The sequence below is a fragment of the Narcine bancroftii genome, chromosome 14, assembly GCF_036971445.1.
Source record: "Narcine bancroftii isolate sNarBan1 chromosome 14, sNarBan1.hap1, whole genome shotgun sequence".
In the NCBI taxonomy this organism is placed as follows: domain Eukaryota; kingdom Metazoa; phylum Chordata; class Chondrichthyes; order Torpediniformes; family Narcinidae; genus Narcine; species Narcine bancroftii.
Window position 1 is genome coordinate 49,548,080 of NC_091482.1, and position 18,012 is coordinate 49,566,091.

Genomic DNA, 18,012 nt, shown 5'->3' on the forward strand with positions numbered 1-18,012 from the left:
TAATTTAAGAAGGTATAAAAGATAATTCCAAATAAATAAGTGATTCACCCGTAATGAAATCTAAAATTATATCCCATTTAAAAAGTGCAATTTTTTTTAATATACAAATAGTGCCACATCACTGGCCTTATGCTTGCAGAAGTAAAACTGTGCAAATTAAATTACCTTTCAGCAAAACACTTTGAATATTCAAGTTTATGCTTGAATAAACATTCATTCATAGAACTGAGATTCCCCTCCTTGGAGCACTCTGACCAATATTAAATGCAACATTTACATTTAAGAGAGCAATTAACGGGAACATGCTGCTTGAAGGAATGTACCCCTTGATATGACGAGAGCTATATTTCAACTCCGAGTCCTCATGGTGCACTCTAAAGCTAGGCACCAGGAAAGTACTGATTGAACAGCAAGCTTGTATTTGAGCCTCTGCTGCCAGAACTTGCAAATATATCCAAACTTAATTCCACTATTTTACAACAGCAATTGGACTACAGGCATATGGTTGTGTCACACAGACACTGTCCCTCACATGTGCCTGCACAGACACATTGTGCAACGTGCACACAAGAAAATTTACGTGCATACTAAAGGCTAGTTACCCAAAATAATGTGGTAATAATTATACTTATTGACCATGATCTCTTTAGCTGTTTCTATATTTTACTAAAACATGCCAGTGCAGTTTTATTAGCCATGAGAGATAGGCTGTGCCAAAGTGATCTTGAATCAATTTCAAGTTTACATTTGCCCAAGCATTCAGTGCGCACATACTTTAGCCACAGGAAAGAAATGGCCACAACATAAGATTTTTGTGCAGAATGACGACTAAAAATTAGAGGGAACATTGAACACTGGTATTTTCCATTGCAGGGAGCCAATGTCCAAGAGCTTTGGAAGATGGCAGTCAAAGCATCAATTTCTGCATTGATTTCCTTTAATACTGGGGTAAAAACACTCTGAAGATATTTTCCCCATATCTTCTCCTTCTCACTTTCAGATTAAAACCCCCTCAGCGCGATTTCCTCCCCCCTCCCTGTCCTCATTGACCATTGAAAACTGGTTTCGGTTTTATTGTACAGCCAACCAGAAATAAATGCACCTTTTATTGGCAGGGATACTGTGGACTGCTTTCTATACTGTAAATTTCAAATGTTTGAAAAGTTAATTTTATCACATGGGTCTTAAAATCAAAATTCAGATCAGCCGGTGTGTGCATGCTGCATCTGCTTCAAGTACAAATACAGGTTATGGTCATCCAATTCCAGCTACAGTTAATATCGCTCTACGACACTATTTGCTCTGTTGTTCAAGTTCTACTCCAGGATAACATCTTGGAAATTTGCAAGGGTGCAGATATTCACAAGAATATTCTTGTAATGCCCCCCCTCCTTTCTCCACCTCTTGCCTTTACCACCCCCCACATCTTTTGTTCAGATGCCTGCCGGCATACTCTCATGCCTTGATGAAGGGCTCAACCCCGAAAAGTCGGTTATGTATTTTGACCTTCGCTACATAAAGGACACAGTTTGACCTGCTGAATTTCTCCAGCATTTTGTGTTTTTACTTGTGGTGCCAGAACTCTGAACAACGTGTCCCAATAGAGCACGTTTTGCAGAAATCTATCTATCATTTTACAAACAGGTCATCTAACCCACATTTAGATACAGGGGGCTATTTGGTGAAACACCTCCTGTGCTTGTGTATTAGAAAAATTAAAATGTATGTTATTTATTGCTGGGTAAGTTAATAACTTTAGTCTACAATGAATAGGCATTAAAAATCTTTACAAATCTCCATTAGATACCCAATTGATGGAAAATTTAATCCTCCTGTTTTTATTTATCAAGTGTCCACACATTTAGCTCAATGACTTATCGTCCTCATTACGTGAAACTCACTCGCTATTCTAAAATTCTGAATTGCTTTCCCTCTTCAAAAAGATGAAAGAAATTGGTCCAAATATACTGTAAAAATCAAAATTGATCTTCAGTTCAGCAAAAGTAAATCGGAGTGTTGGTTGGGGTAGGGTGCAGACACTCATCAAGCTTTGAGAGCCTTTACTGCTTTTGACAGATTGCTGTAAAACTCAGCCATATTAGATGGAAAGAAGGAGTCCACCACTGATTGTGGAAGATACCCACCCAGGTCAGTCTGAAAGAATGTGGTCAAGTGGGTCTTTTGAGGCCACCTAAGGATGGAAACAGAAAAAGTCAAATGAGCCTCTTGTACCTGCACAATATCACAAATGATCTCTTAGCCCAGCCAAGAAAAACACAATCCCTCATCCACTCTGTCAAGTCCCTTAAATATTTTGTATATTTCAGCAAAATCACCTAAATGCTCAAAAGTAGGGAACTGATTTGCTTCATTGCTTTGAATGCCACAATTCATTCCCGCCACTCCCCTCCCCCCACCGATGGATCATTCTGGTTAAGCTTTCCTGCATTCATCTTGGAGAGGTGAAAACAGAAACAAGGCATTATTTCAGGTGGTCTCACAAGAGCCCTATATAAATTACAATTAAGTGTCGTGTAGACCAAGACCTAGCTTTGTCCAAACAGCAAATAGCTGACGGGTGAATTGCACCGTTAGAACAAGAATTCAAGCATCATTCACACCTTGGAACTGAAATGGAATCAAGTTATCTAGGATGATGAGGGACTGCACATGAAGTACTCAGACATAATGCCCAATTTCAAGATGCTAATTTTTGCAAATTGCTTTTTGAAAAAGGAGATGCTTAAAAGGAGTTATTGATATTTTGAAATTCATCAACATGCAAATTAAAATTCCTTCAATGTTGCAAACTAGTTACATGTATCATCATTTCTTGTTGGATGCTATCTCTTACCAGAGCCTGGAGCGACGTTTCAGGCACAGAAACCCAAGAGTTTCTTTATCTTGATTTTTTGAACCATTATCCTTCCTTTTTTTTAAAATTCAAATTTCAACACCAATACATCTTGTTTTCTGATTAAACCCGTGTGATAGTACAGATTCTATCACCAATGTGTATATGTACAGATTGTAGTGTAGGATGACTGTGATTGGCTGAGAGCGTAGCCACACCTACTGGCAGGTCTTCAAGGATTGCTCCTAGCCAGACCAGGTCATTCTGGACTGGTCGACCTACTTGTAAAATGCTCCAGTCTTTTAGTTAATAAAAGCCTTGGTTTGGATCAACAAGCCTTTGATTCTTTCGACGCGCTCTACATCCCAGCCTTCCTAAATATTGAATTGCATCAGGTATTCAGTTTTGACCTGTATTTCGCTGTAAAAGTGTATCCATTTGCATTACTAATTTATCTTATTAAGAATGTTCCGTGCATTCAGATTCAGCACTTTTATATTTGTCTTTTTAATATTTTTAGTCAGCATTCTTTTCACTATGGCCCTATTTATTTCTTGACTGTGTGTGTCTGTCTTCGTGTATGCTCAGCTCCTTTACGATCCTCACTCATTCACTTTCCTGCACGTTTTCCATAATTTTTAAAAAATTTCCCCTTTTAACATTATAGATCTTTCTCTGCCAGGATACTCTCCACTTGTTTAGCTTAAAGCACGTGCTAAGGAAACTTTGTCCTGGGCTCTCACTTCTGGATAATGATCCTCTTTATCATTAGCCAAATCCTAAAATTTCACTTTGTACAAAAGCAAGGCTGGATTTACAGTGGTACAGTTTATGACGTCCCACAGCAGAAACTGGGGTGATATATCCTGCTCAACAAAATGAAAAAAAATCTGATTTTCTGTGGAAAGAAAGGACAATTTTCAATGACATGAGGATTGATAAAAGTTAAGAAGCCTTACCCTGGAACGGGAGCACAGAAACAGCCACAAGGATGATTGGATCCTCTCACGTAATGAGGCTTAGGAGGACAGCCAGGGTGCTCCACATTAGTAGCTGAGAAGAAAAGAGGCTATCTGTCACTTCAAATAATGATGACATAAAACACTGAAACAATACAGGAGCACAGTGTGGAATGACGTTTACTTTGCAAAGTGGTTCAGTATTGTACGAACAAAATTATTATCCAAGCGCCTCTGCTTCCTGAGGAGTTTGCGGAAGTTTGGCAATGATGTCGGAAACTTTCTAGATGTGTGTTGAAAAGTGTGGTGACTGGCTGCATCACGGACCAATATGGGGGTACCAACACCCCTGAGCGGAAAGCAAAAGGTAATGTGACCCTCCCCACTTTCGAGAACATTTACAGGGAACACTGCCATTGGAGAGCAGCAGCAATCTTCAAAGATCCACAGCGCCCACTGTTCTTGCTGCTGCCATCAGGAAAGAGGTATCGGTGCCACAAGACTCGGACCACCAGGTTTAGGAATAGCTGCTCACCCTCCACCATCAGACTCCTCAAGGACAAACTCCATCAGAGACTCATTAAAGGACTCTTGAACTTCACTGACTTTTCCCCTACTCTGTTTTTCACAGTTTGTTTACTTTTCTTTTCTTTACATCTATACATCTCTGGTTGAGTACAGTTTTTTTTTGCACTACCAATAATGCCTCACCTGCAGCAAAAAGAATCTCAGGGTTGTACGTGATGTCATGCATACTGACAATAAATCTGAACTTAAATAAATTCAAACTAGTATTCAGCCACAATGGTTATCAATGACAAAAAGGCCTTAGTTACCGCCCATTTGTTACTTCCATTGAAGCAAGCAACTCTATGCGGGTCCTTTCAATTGCTCCGAGTTTGTGGGAACCTTCTGGAATCCCATGTTAAATATTCATGACACGATTAACAAGGCGCTTGAGAATTTTTTTCTGCATTGAAACATTTCTGCGGTTTCGACAAGCAGGTTGCCCGTTAAGTTTACCATTTGAGGATATTGTTCCATCTTCATATTGCTTGATTAAAATGACATCAACAAAGTCTCTTGGTGAGATGAGGCCCACAGCTGCTGCTGGTGTCACAGTCCTGCACACAGACATGGTCTGGAAGGATACAGTACACACAATAGTCAAGATGGGCAGAACAGGCGGTGTGGCGGTTAGCCCAATGCCTTCCCAGGCGGTTAGCCCAATGCCTTCCCAGGCGGTTAGCCCAATGCCTTCCCAGGCGGTTAGCCCAATGCCTTCCCAGGCGGTTAGCCCAATGCCTTCCCAGGCGGTTAGCCCAATGCCTTCCCAGGCGGTTAGCCCAATGCCTTCCCAGGCGGTTAGCCCAATGCCTTCCCAGGCGGTTAGCCCAATGCCTTCCCAGGCGGTTAGCCCAATGCCTTCCCAGGCGGTTAGCCCAATGCCTTCCCAGGCGGTTAGCCCAATGCCTTCCCAGGCGGTTAGCCCAATGCCTTTACAGCACCAGCGATCGGGACCAGGGTTCGACTCCCATGCTTCCTGTAAAAGAAGCTTGTATATCCTCCCTGTGTCTGCAGGGGTTTTCCTGGGGGGGGGGGGGGGGCTCCAGTTTCTTCCCACTATTAAAAATATACTGGGGGGTGGGGGGGTGTATAGGTTAATTGGGTGCAAATTAGCAGTTTACCATCATTTGCATTTTGTAAAAGTTTTAAAGCCCTGCTGCTTTCTAAGCATTACCTTTTACAAAATGCTTGATATTCACTAACAGACATCAAATGACCCTCACTGCTCAGTGGTGTTACATGGATCCAATGGTGACAAATGACATGGCTCAGTGGTGTTACATGGATCCGATGGTGACAAATGACACGGCAGTGGTGTTACATGGATCCGATGGTGACAAATGACACGGCAGTGGTGTTACATAGATCTGATGGTGACAAATGACACGGCTCAGTGGTGTTACATGGATCTGATGGTGACAAATGACATGGCTCAGTGGTGTTACATGGATCTGATGGTGACAAATGACACGGCTCAGTGGTGTTACATGGATCTGATGGTGACAAATGACACTGATTAATGGTATTACATGGATCTGATGGTGACAAATGACACTGCTCAGTGGTGTTACATGGATCCAATGGTGACAAATGACATGGCTCAGTGGTGTTACATGGATCCAATGGTGACAAATGACATGGCTCAGTGGTATTACATGGATCTGATGGTGACAAATGACACGGCTCAGTGGTGTTACATGGATCCAATGGTGACAAATGACATGGGTCAGTGGTGTTACATGGATCCGATGGTGACAAATGACACGGCAGTGGTGTTACATGGATCTGATGGTGACAAATGACACGGCTCAGTGGTGTTACATGGATCTGATGGTGACAAATGACACTGCTCAATGGTGTTACATGGATCTGATGGTGACAAATGACACGGCAGTGGTGTTACATGGATCTGATGGTGACAAATGACACTGCTCAATGGTGTTACATGGATCTGATGGTGACAAATGACACTGATTAATGGTGTTACATGGATCTGATGGTGAGGTTTAGTTACTAACTGCTGGACACTTTTGGATCAGTAAGAGATTAATGCAAATTTTAAACAGATTGATCTACATCAGAGACCAAGTATGATCTCCATGTCAAACAAAATTACAAGTAGTAAACAGGATAGATGATTCAATTCAAATTGGCGAAGGACCCAGGAGGAGCTACTCTGGAAGGTCCTGCTGGCTGGTCTTTATATTTGATGTCCCAATATAAATTGCCTGTAGATTTTCACCACCCCTCCAACCTTGGGAGGCCTGTGCCCAAGACAGCAGTGCCCTTGCTTGGCGAGAACTGTGGATTCTGGAGCACCAGTAAACCAGCGCAAGGGCTCCCGCATGAGAGAATACTCCATATCTTCTGAGGAGAAGAGTGGGAGAAGACCTTGTGTGGTAGGAGACCAGGAAGGGGCTCAGTGGATGAAGGCCTAACACTGCTGAAGACTGACTTGTGAGCACCAGGTATCTGGGAGGGTGATGATGTCATGCTAACAGCTTCCTAATTGTATCAGGGTTTTAAAAGCAAAACAGGGGTCAAAGGCTTGGATGTCTAGAGCTTGGATTCACTGCTGGAAAGGACAAGAAGCCTTGTGGCTACAGAGAATATGGGAGGTGGCAGATCCACAGACATGTCTTCGAAGGGACTCCCTTGCTTCTCTTACTCTTCTCGGTCAGGGTGCTGGACTAGTGGCGCCACTTACAGGCAATAAAAAAGGACAAATTTTTTGTACCTGACAATAAAGGGACATGAAGATACAACTGAACTACTCTTGGAAGCACTGAGCACAATTTCAAAGCTTGCAGATAACACTAAGAAAAAGGAGAGTGGACAGGGTGGACATTTGTCAGCTATCTATTTGAGAGAGAATCATAAAAGTTCTGCAAACTTTGTACTCTATAGATTAAGGGCAATAGATTACAAAGGGCTCACAATCAATGAGCAAAAAGCATTGGGTTATTTTGCAGTCCAAATCAAAAAGAATGTCCACCAAAATAGAAAGCCCTTTACAATAACCAAGTCTTCATACTATGTTTGAATGTGGATTTCCATGAAGGGGGCAACAGAAAAATCACAAAGGCCTCCTAAAGAGAAAAAAAGATGAACCAGTAAATCTTGGGAAACATTAATAATGGAAACAGACCAGTGGACATTCCCTGTGCTGAGGGTATATAGCTGATCTTGGACCACATGTGGCGGCTTAAGCTGATCTAGTGAAACCATTTCTTGTCTTCTGCTAATGTTTATAACAAATGTGGAGCCGTCATTCTGTACCAACTTGAAAGGACCTTCATATGAGGAGGAAAGATTAAAACAAGAGGACATGAGTTAAGAATTAAGGGGCAGAGGTTTAGAGGTAACATGAGGGGGAACTTCTTTACTCAGAGAGTGGTAGCCGTGTGGAATGATCTTCCGGGAGAAATAGTGGCGGCGGAGTCAATTGTATTATTTAAGAAAAGGTTGGACAGGTCTATGGATGAGAAGAAGACGGAGGGTTATGGGCATTGTGCAGGGAGGTGGGACTAGAGAGGGGTGTTTGGTTCGGTGCGGACTAGAAGGGCCTAATGGCCTGTTTCCGTGCTGTAATTGTTATGTTATGTTAAAAGATGATTCCTTCCTGTGGTCTTGCTGTTATCTTAGTCTCAGCACGTTTAAAGCACAAAGAAATTTATCAGAGCATCAGAATTAAATGGTCATTTTTACTGATTTATTCAGGTAATTTTACTTCTTTATTCAAAATAGTTCCTGCAGGCAGATATAGTGACGTCATCAGAATTTATCGCCATGAACACGTCACGAAATCCGTCGTTTATCAGCTGCAATCATATTCATATAAAACCACCTGACAAAATAAATTTAAAAATAGTGCAAAAAAGAGTGAAAGGCAGTGCCTGGGATTCAATGATATGGGCCGATCAATGCTAAACATATTAATGTTATGAAGAATCAGACATTTAGACGTGGCTGTAGGTTAAAGTAACATTAACTGATGTCTTGGAAGCTCACTTCATGGACATCAACTCAATAACCAATCCTTGCCATTCAATTGCCTGGGGGGGTGACAAAACCATCAACATCAAAATTCTTCTTGCAACTTATATTAATTATGAGCAATAAAACTTACATCGTCAATCATCTCAATCAGCTCAAACACTTTCACATTTTTGTCCCACTTCACTCTTAGTCCATCAGGTACTGGTTTCAGACACTCCCAAACATCTTGTGGAGCTGCTTTAATAATCCCTTCACCTTTGTACCTGAATTAAGGGCCGCACAAAAAAAAAGTAGCTTTAATTTTTTTTAAAACTTGGAAATAAGTAACCTTTCAAATTGTTAAAGCATTGAAGTGGGAGGAAGAGGATTTCTTGCAGTTACAGATAAAATCTTGGTCCAGAGCCCAACTCTGCATTCGACCACAGCGACCACATTTTGGTCCTAAGGACCAAAATTCTTGGACTGCAACTACCTGGTGCTTTACATGGTAATGAATATGGAGACAATTTCACAGGGCTATCCAACATTTCCAATGTATAATTTCTCTCCTGCTGCATGCAGATGGCCTCATCAGCAATGAGTCACACTACAGAGAAAAGGTGTGATCTGATGCAAGAGGAACAACCCGAGTCTCAACGTGGACAAGGCAAAGATGTCCGTGGACTTCAGGAGGACCAGGAACGATCACCCTCCACAACACATCAACAACCCGAGTCTCAACGTGGACATGGTAAAGGAGATGACTGTGGACTTCAGGAGGACCAGGAACGACCACCCTCCACTCCACATCAACAACCCGAGTCTCAACATGGACAAGGCAAAGTCCGTGGACTTCAGGAGGACCAGGAACGACCACCCTCCACTACACATCAACAGCTCTGCAGTGGAGAGCACACGTTTCTTGGAGCCCACTTAACCAGTGACCTTTTGTGGGCTCCAAGAAACGTGTGCTCTCCACTGCAGAGTTGTTGATGTGCAGTGGAGGGTGGTCGCTCCTGGTCTCTCACTTTTCAGCAAAGCGCATCAGAGAGTGCACTTCCTGAGAAGACTGAAGCAGGCAAGGCTACCGGCTTCTGTGGTACAGTTGCTGCAGAGAAATGGAACGGAGGTCAATCCATAGAACCATAAGAGGCACAGAGAGGATCACTGGAGCCTCTCCCCTCCACCATCAATGTGATCTACTGGGATCGTTGTCCGAAGAGAGCGTGCAAAAATCATCGAGGACCCCTTCCACCCTGAGCAAAGCAGTAGGAATGCTGAAAGACCAAAGGAATTGTTCATACTAACCATCTAAGACTCACAATATTTATTTATTTGTTTACATAGATGAAATACTTGTCCTGCATATGTATGTGTTATTTCTGGTTGCATATCTGCTGTTTCATCGAGTTGCACTTGTGCAATCAGATGACAATAAGCTCAACTTGACTTGAGATTCCTTCTTGATTCCAATCCCAACCTCTCCACTTTATCGTTGCAAATGGATTCCCACCTTCATCACCCCATTCTCTCGACCTCCCTCTCCTCTTCATCTCAGCAAAAGGTACAAAATTCTCTCAGGAGAGAATTATTTTCTCGACTCTCTTGAATGGTTATCAATTGGGTCAGTCATTTGAGGCAGAAATGAGAATATATACACCATTCAATAGTAGAGCAGGCATGCCAGGGCGAAACGGCCTTCTTTGCTTCTATTTCCCATTCTTACTCTATTCCAAAACCCACTTTTTGACAAACTGAAGGCAACATTTCCCATCTGCTCTTTGCTTAAAGCCTCCTTCCACAATTACATCTCCCAAATTCAGTGCAGGTAGTACATTAATCCCAACCTCGTATCCATACTGAAAACACTGCAATAGACAGACTCCAGGAGATTTGGAATTTTTTTTTCTAATCCACACTTGTCGGAACCAGCTAAATATATTAGGGTAGAAGAAGAAAAACAAATCTCACAAGGATGCCAGTCCTAAGACTAGAGATTATCACAAAATTGGCAGGGGTGATATACAAAAATCCCCCAAATAAATTGAACACACTTCTGGATTAATTCAATAAATCATGCAAACAGGACTGTTCTCTTTCTGAACAATTCCATTTGGCTCCCCCCCCCCCCCCACCCCATCTTTTGAGGAAAGAATTTCAGATTTCTATTATCCTTGATCCCAAAAGATAATTCCTGGTACTTTAAAAAAAAAAATCGATTCCTGTGAAATAGGCAAGGCTGGCGATTTATAATCTGTCCCAGATTGACCGCTTTAGGAAATTCCTGGAGACAGTTCAGTAATAACCATTTAGTGGCATTGGAGCAAATAATCCAGATGTTAGGGAGGCCAGGACTCCTCTCTCAAAGAATATTAGTGAACATGGGTTTTCAAAGCGACAAACCATAATTTCAGTCACTGTCGCAATTCATTATTTGAAGTTAAGTTTCCCAGGTAATGATGGGATTCTCCTGATTAAGAGCAAAAAAAAATCTTTGGAAAAATACAGTACCTCAGACAATGCAAATTGCTGTACTTATTTATGACCCTTCCAACATCTGGATGCAGAAAAAATTAAACTGCAGTAATAATTAATTCAATACTTGACATTCACACAATGCCCAGCAACTAAACTCCAAGTCAGCTGAAAAAAGGTTGTAAGACAATGTACAAATAATTTAATCAGAACTACTTTCATGGATGGATGAGTTCGTGAATAAATACACACATCTCCACACTCACAAGTTTCCAGAATATTCTGACGATGGTCTCCAGGATACACAAGTGTCATTCTATCAAGAGAAACAAACGTCAATAGTTACATTTTATTCTGAAAAGACAAATACAGGCGTTGCAAAGGCATGCATTTTTTTTGACCAACAGCATGACAATGAGAATATCTAAAATACTATTTTAGGCTCAAAGTGATTTGCTTCATAGGACGACCTGGTGCTCTGTGGATAGTAAGGGATTAGTTCAAATGGTATGCAAATAGGGGGGGGGGAGAGGGGAAATAGGCTTTAATCCCAAGCCCTTCAATATCCAGAGATTTATCAACCACAGTCCTCTTGGGTGGAGAAAACCAAAGATGCAGCAAAGTCCGGGCAAATAAATTTCTCCTTTCAGACTACTTGAGACTCATCTCTAGCTCCAGAACATTTATTTGGTCAAAACCTCTTAAGTATTCTGTTTCACTCCAGTCATCTTTAATTGTTGCAGACACGAGGCAATAGAGACTGAGCCTACTCAATCTCACCCTATGACAGATGTGGATCAAGTCTGGTGAATCTTTGCTGCACGCCTTTAATGGAAGATCAAAAATTAAATCCAATATTTAAGCACGATCTTAAGAAGACAGTATGATAAATGAAGTAAGACATATTTACTCTCACATTCAAGTACTCTTTCAATAAAGTTGTACCTGCTATTTTCGAACTGCATTCGTATGTTACATTTCAATAATATGAGCCGGGTATCCCTTTCAATATCAAGATATTCTAGTTTTAAAAAAATTTAATTAAAGATGTAAAGCACGTTAACATAAGCCCATGCCGCCCAATTTACACCCAATTAATCTACATCCCCGGTACGTTTCGAATGGTGGGAGGAAAGCGGAGCCCCCGGAGGAAACTCACTCAGACATGACAAGGATGTAGAAGCTTCTTACAGACAGCGCAGGATTCAAACCCTTGTCCTGATCGCTGGTGCTCTTAACAACGTTGTGCTGACCGCTAACACCAACTGTGGCACCAAGTCTATCATTTAAAAAGTATACAGCATTTCTGTTTCTCCTTGCATCATTCATTACTTAAAATTCACACTTACCTCCAGGTCATCAGTATATTTAAAAATAGTTCTTGAGGTGCTGACAATCAAATCATCGATACAAATAGTGAATGGCTGGAGCCCATGCACAAGTTCCTGGATTCACCAATCTAGCAGGGATCCATGCATTCATAATTAAAAACAAAAATCCATCAACTCACTCCCCATCCATACAAGTATAGCACACAAAATGTGCTGAAAAAACTCAGCAGGGCACACAGCGATAGGAAATAAAAGGCAGTCAATGTTTCGGGCCGAAGCCCTTCGGCAGCTATAGCTGTTAGCTCAACACTGTTACAATGCCAGCCACCCGGGTTAAAATCTGGCACTATCTGCAAGGAGTTTGTACATTCTCCCTGTGTCTGTATGGGTTTCCTCTGAGTGCTCTAGTTTCCGCCTAACTTTCAAAAGTTACGGGGATTGTAGGTTAATTAGGTGTTCCCCCATGATTAGTTTTACATATTTTAATTATCTAATTTCCTTATTCACTTCAAGGTCCTGTAAACAAATCCCACTTGCTTTCTGCTGCTTCCAAGTTCCAGCCAAAACAATTATAATTCTATATAACGATCTTTAACAATGATTATTAACAGCTCTACCCCAGCTACATCACGTCTTTCTGGAATATGCAGTCTTCACCTTTAGAACATGAACATTGCAGGCCCTTTGGCTCACCATGTTGTGCCGACCAAAATCAACCTACTCAACAATCTAAACTTTCCCTACCTCACATCCACAACTCTCATTTTTCTTGCATTCGTATGCCTGTTGAAGAGTCTTTTAAATGTCCCCATTCACCAGCCTCCACCATCATCCCTGGCAATACAGTCCAGGCACCCACCACTCTGTATTCTCTGTGTACTTTGGGCACATTGCAGTCAGGTTTCCGCGATAGTAATTAGATCACAGCCATTCGATTAGTATTAAATTCAGCCACCTTCTTGCAGGGAAACTGACTGCAATAAATGTCAGATTTCTTTGAATAATAAATTGCTTTACTCTACATCATGGATCTGATGTTATTGATTTTAATTTTGTGATACATCATTTTGTGGATTGTTGAATATACATTAAAAAACAAGTCATATCTTACTTTCAATTTGTACTCTTCCCACAAATAAAACATTACATGTAGCACATCAGAAAAGCATGCACACTGTAATTGGTGACAATTTCAAATCTTATTCCGTCTTCTAGTACACCTTCAAGTGAGTCACACTGCAGTTTTGCTGCAGGAATATACCTGCAACAGAGAGTTACTTGGGGCTGCAAATAAACAGATTGGAGGGTAACAAAGGGTTTACGGCCCAAAATGTAAACTGTTTTTGCGGACAATTCCCGGATCAGCTGAGTGTATCCAGCACCTTGTTTAATTCAGGAAGCTTGATAGTGGCTTGGGAAGCCAAATGGATATTTACTCACCTATACGAGTTCAGACCTGTCTGAGGTGAAACACAAAAGTCTGCAGGCTCTGTGACTGCAGTGAAAAAGACGAAGTGCTGTAGGAGCTCAGCAGGTCACACAGTGACCATAGGAGGTTGATATATTGCTGACATTTCGAGCCTGAGCCCTTCCTCAAGGTCCGAATAAAAAAAAATAGGTGCCTATATTGAAAGGTCCACAGTTAAAAGGTGTTAATTGGATATGTTAAGAAGACATGAGAGAGGAGACAGAATTGATTAGGGGATGGAGGTTAATAAGGGATATCATTGTTACCTGATGGTTAGAAAAAGGAGACAGAAGTGAGGAGGGGGGGGGGGGTTGGGGAGAAGGACCTAGTGAAAGATGGGAGGTGGGGGACTGTCTAACAGAAACCGGAGAGGTCGATGTTAATGCCATTCAGTTTGAGGGTGCCCAGACGGAATATGGGGTGTTGTTCCTCCAATATGCAGGTGGTTTCAGCTTGGCAGTGTACAAGACCATAGACAGAACCACTCATATTGGTGAGGAGTTCAGATAGGACAAGGGCGAGACAAAATGCAAACAAGGAGCAAGTTAGCAGCCTCATCTTCTACAAGAAGGAAGAAGATATTGCAGGTACACAGCAGTCACCATATGCAAAGGGGGAAAAAAAATCATTTGGCTGCAGTTGATGCAGCAAACATTTCCCACCTGTCACAGGGAGTCATAACAAGGGAGCAGTGAAATTTGCCTCCATCTGATGTACACTACATAAAGACATACAAGCAGTGACCCGAAACACATTCTCAGTGACACGTCCACAATCTCGCTGCAGACTGATGTCACACCAATATACTTAGTCAGAGTTGGACAGCATGGAATGCGATCCTTTGGCCCTAAAGTGTCCAATGGTGACAAAGTTGCCTACCTGAGCTTGTCATCTCTGGCCCATGTTTCTATTTTAAATTTAGACATATAGCACAGCATAGAGGCCCTAATGGCCCAAGCGCCTGTGCCACCCAATTGACCATCAACCCCGGTAGATTCTCCAAAACTTTCTCTTTATGTACCTTTCCAAATATCTTTCAAATGTCATAACTATACAGCTTTCTTCAGCATCTCATTCAATACAAGCACCACCCTTTGGGTGACAAAGTTTAAATTCTTCACCTCAAACCGATGCCATCAAGATTCAGACTCTTCCATCACGGGAGAAAGATTGTGACAATTCCCTCATGACATTTTACCTCTATAAAGTTCCCCTATTGAACTTCAGGAATAAAGATTCTAGCCTATCCAGTCCTCATTATAACTCCAATCTCAGTCACATCCTTGTGTATCTTTCTTTGCTTAATTCAGGTGCCTTTTTTTTTGTTTGACAAAAGGCTCAGGCCCAAAATGTTGGATACCCTTTGCTTTCTACAGATGCTGTGTGACCTGCAGTTTCTCCAGAACTGCAGTCACAATGTCTGCAAACTTTCCTGTTTAACTCCAGCCTAATTATATCCTTCGGATACTAAACCACCAAAAAAACTGCACATAATTTATCAAAGTGTTCATGACAATATTGTTCCTCACCTCCAGTACACTTAGAGGTGGATTAGAACCAGTTAACAGGACAAATGGAATTGTCCACAGTGCCTTCCTTTAAAACCTAACTCACACTCCAACCTCAGTTAGTGAGCTACATATTATTGATGGTCCTTGCTTAACGCACGCATTTTGATACCATTCTCCAAGTCATCATTAGTTTGCTCTCTGAAATGATTAAGAGAGTAAACTTTAAGCTGATCTGCAAACAGCACCAAATGTTCCATGACCAGGTCTGTGGAAATTGTTGATTACTTTTCATACTTCTAGAAATACCTTTCAATTAAAGCCAACGTTGATGAAACCTACCCTCAACTTCAGTGGGCCACAGTGCCAGCCCAACCTTTGGCCACTGAAAGAGGAGTGTTTTAAAATCAAGCCCTCAAAGCAGCTCTTTCTGATGTCTGGCATCAGTTTCCTCCTTCTCCTCTCTCTCTCTCTCTCTTATTCTCCCCCCACCCCAGGACACCCCATTCTCTCCCATCCCAGGACTCCTGCTTCCCCCCTCTTCTCCCTCTCCCCCCAGGACACCTCCTTCTCCCTCTCCCCCCAGGACACCTCCTTCTCCCTCTCCCCCCAGGACACCTCCTTCTCCCTCTCCCCCCAGGACACCTCCTGCTCCCTCTCCCCCCAGGACACCTCCTGCTCCCTCTCCCCCCAGCGCCAGTTTCCTTCCTCTTGACAAGCCCCTCCATCTAGACGGCGCCTTCCTTCTCCCACAAAACCCACTCCACCCAGTACAACTCTGCCCTCAGCCTCACAACACCCCTTCCACAAAGTACAACTCTGCCCTCGGCCTCACAACACCACATCTACCCAGCACATCCCCCTCCACCTCACAACCCCTCCTCTCCTTCCCTTTTATCAACCCCTCATAACCCTCCCCTCTACCAGATACACCCAGTATATCCCCTCCCTCCGTCTCCCTGAGTACACCCTCTCCTATCATTCCACCCTCCCACACCACCCAGGACACCTCCTTCCCTCCTCTCCCCCCCCAGGACACCTCCTCTCCCCCTCTACTCTCCCCCCCACGACTCCTCCTTCCCCCTCTCTTCTCCTCCCCAGGAGTCCTCCACCCCCCTCTCTTCTCCCCTCCAGGACTCATCCCCCTCTCTTCTACCCCCCAGACTCCTCCTTCCCCCCTCTCTTCTACCCCCCAGGACTCCTCCTCCCCCCCCTCTCTTCTCCCCCCAGGTCTCCCCCCAGGACTCCTCCTCCCCCCTCTCTTCTCCCCCCAGGACCCCTCTCTTCTCCCCCCAGGACCCCTCCTCTCCCCCACCAGGACCCCTCCTCTCCCCCCCAGGACCCCTCCTCTCCCCCCACAGGACCCCTCCTCTCCCCCCCCGGACCCCTCCTCTCCCCCCCAGGACCCCTCCTTCTCCCTCTCCCCCCAGGACCCCTCCTTCTCCCTCTCCCCCCAGGACCCCTCCTTCTCCCTCTCCCCCCAGGATCTCTCTCTCTCATTCCCCCCCCCCTCCATGACACCCCATTCTCTCCCATCCCAGGACTCCTCCTTCCCCCCTCTTCTCCCCCCCAGGACCCCTCCTTCTCCCTCTCTACCCCCCAGGACCCCTCCTTCTCCCTCTCTACCCCCCAGGGCCCCTCCTTCTCCCTCTCTACTCCCCAGGGCCCCTCCTTCTCCCTCTCTACCCCCCAGGACCCCTCCTTCTCCCTCTCTACCCCCCAGGACCCCTCCTTCTCCCTCTCCCCCCAGGATCTCTCTCTCTCATTCCCCCCCCCCTCCATGACACCCCATTCTCTCCCATCCCAGGACCCCTCCTTCCCCCCTCTTCTCCCCCCCAGGACCCCTCCTTCTCCCTCTCCCCCAGGATCTCTCTCTCTCATTCCCCCCCCCCCCTCCATGACACCCCATTCTCTCCCCCCCAGGACCCCTCCTTCTCCCTCTCCCCCCAGGATCTCTCTCTCTCATTCCCCCCCCCCCCTCCATGACACCCCATTCTCTCCCATCCCAGGACCCCTCCTTCCCCCCTCTTCTCCCCCCCAGGACCCCTCCTTCTCCCTCTCTACCCCCAGGACACCCCCTCCCCCGGCTGTACCTCACCGTCCTCCTGCAGACCCTACACCCGCCGTCGTCCCGGCTGTATCCCAGCATCTTCTCGGCCACCGAGTCCGCCACCGCCCTGTAGTCCATGCCGCCTCCACGCCGCTCAGCTTTGAGGGGGGGGTGGGGGAAAACGACCCGTCGAACAGCCGGGGATGGGACCTTCGCCCGCACCCTCCTGGCCAGCCACCCGGCGCCTCCAGCGCTCTGCCCGCCCATCGCCGCGCTGCACTCTGGGAATTGACGTCCGTTCGCTGCCCTCTCATCAACACCTTTTTCCTGCAGCCAATCACGCATAGACTACAAAGCCCGGCAGGCCTCGCGGCAGAACGCACGACCCCGCCAGGAGTGGCATGCGAGGCGCCCAATGGATGAGCGGAGCGGTGGCTGCGTCAGGCTGAGCTCGTTGTTACCTGAGAAGCAGGGCCCTCCCCACTCAGTGCCTACTCATGGCTCAACCCTGAGGCAGTGGTGATGGGGCCACTTCTCCTCAGCCAGTCAGGAGCCACTGCGCCTCTCCTCAAAGAACCTGTCACCTCCTGGCCACCCACTCCACTCCCTTGCTGACATGTCTGTCCATGCTCTCATGCCCTGCCAGTCTGAGGCCACCTCATCTGCCGCCTGGGCACCATCCAACTGGATGGCATTAACATAGACTTCACCGGTGTCCGTTGAACCCATCTTCGTCCCCCACGTCTCCATTCCTGTAGCTTTTTTTTCATTTCCAGCACGTTTCGGTCCACAAGTCCGTGCCACCCAATTTACACCCAATGA

General features: G+C 44.7%; 1 protein-coding gene across 1 annotated transcript; it reads right to left on the reverse strand.

Annotated features, from left to right (window-relative positions):
- Positions 1–1,811: 1,811 nt before the first annotated feature.
- Positions 1,812–17,478, reverse strand: stard5 (StAR related lipid transfer domain containing 5). Its single transcript, XM_069910965.1, has 6 exons — positions 17,239–17,478; positions 11,100–11,149; positions 8,510–8,642; positions 4,837–4,954; positions 3,814–3,907; positions 1,812–2,191 (listed from the first exon to the last, which is right to left on the reverse strand). Exons 1-6 carry the CDS (start codon positions 17,455–17,457, stop codon positions 2,044–2,046), a joined length of 762 nt encoding a protein of 253 aa, XP_069767066.1. The 5' UTR covers positions 17,458–17,478; the 3' UTR covers positions 1,812–2,043.
- Between the last annotated feature and the right edge of the window lie 534 nt (positions 17,479–18,012).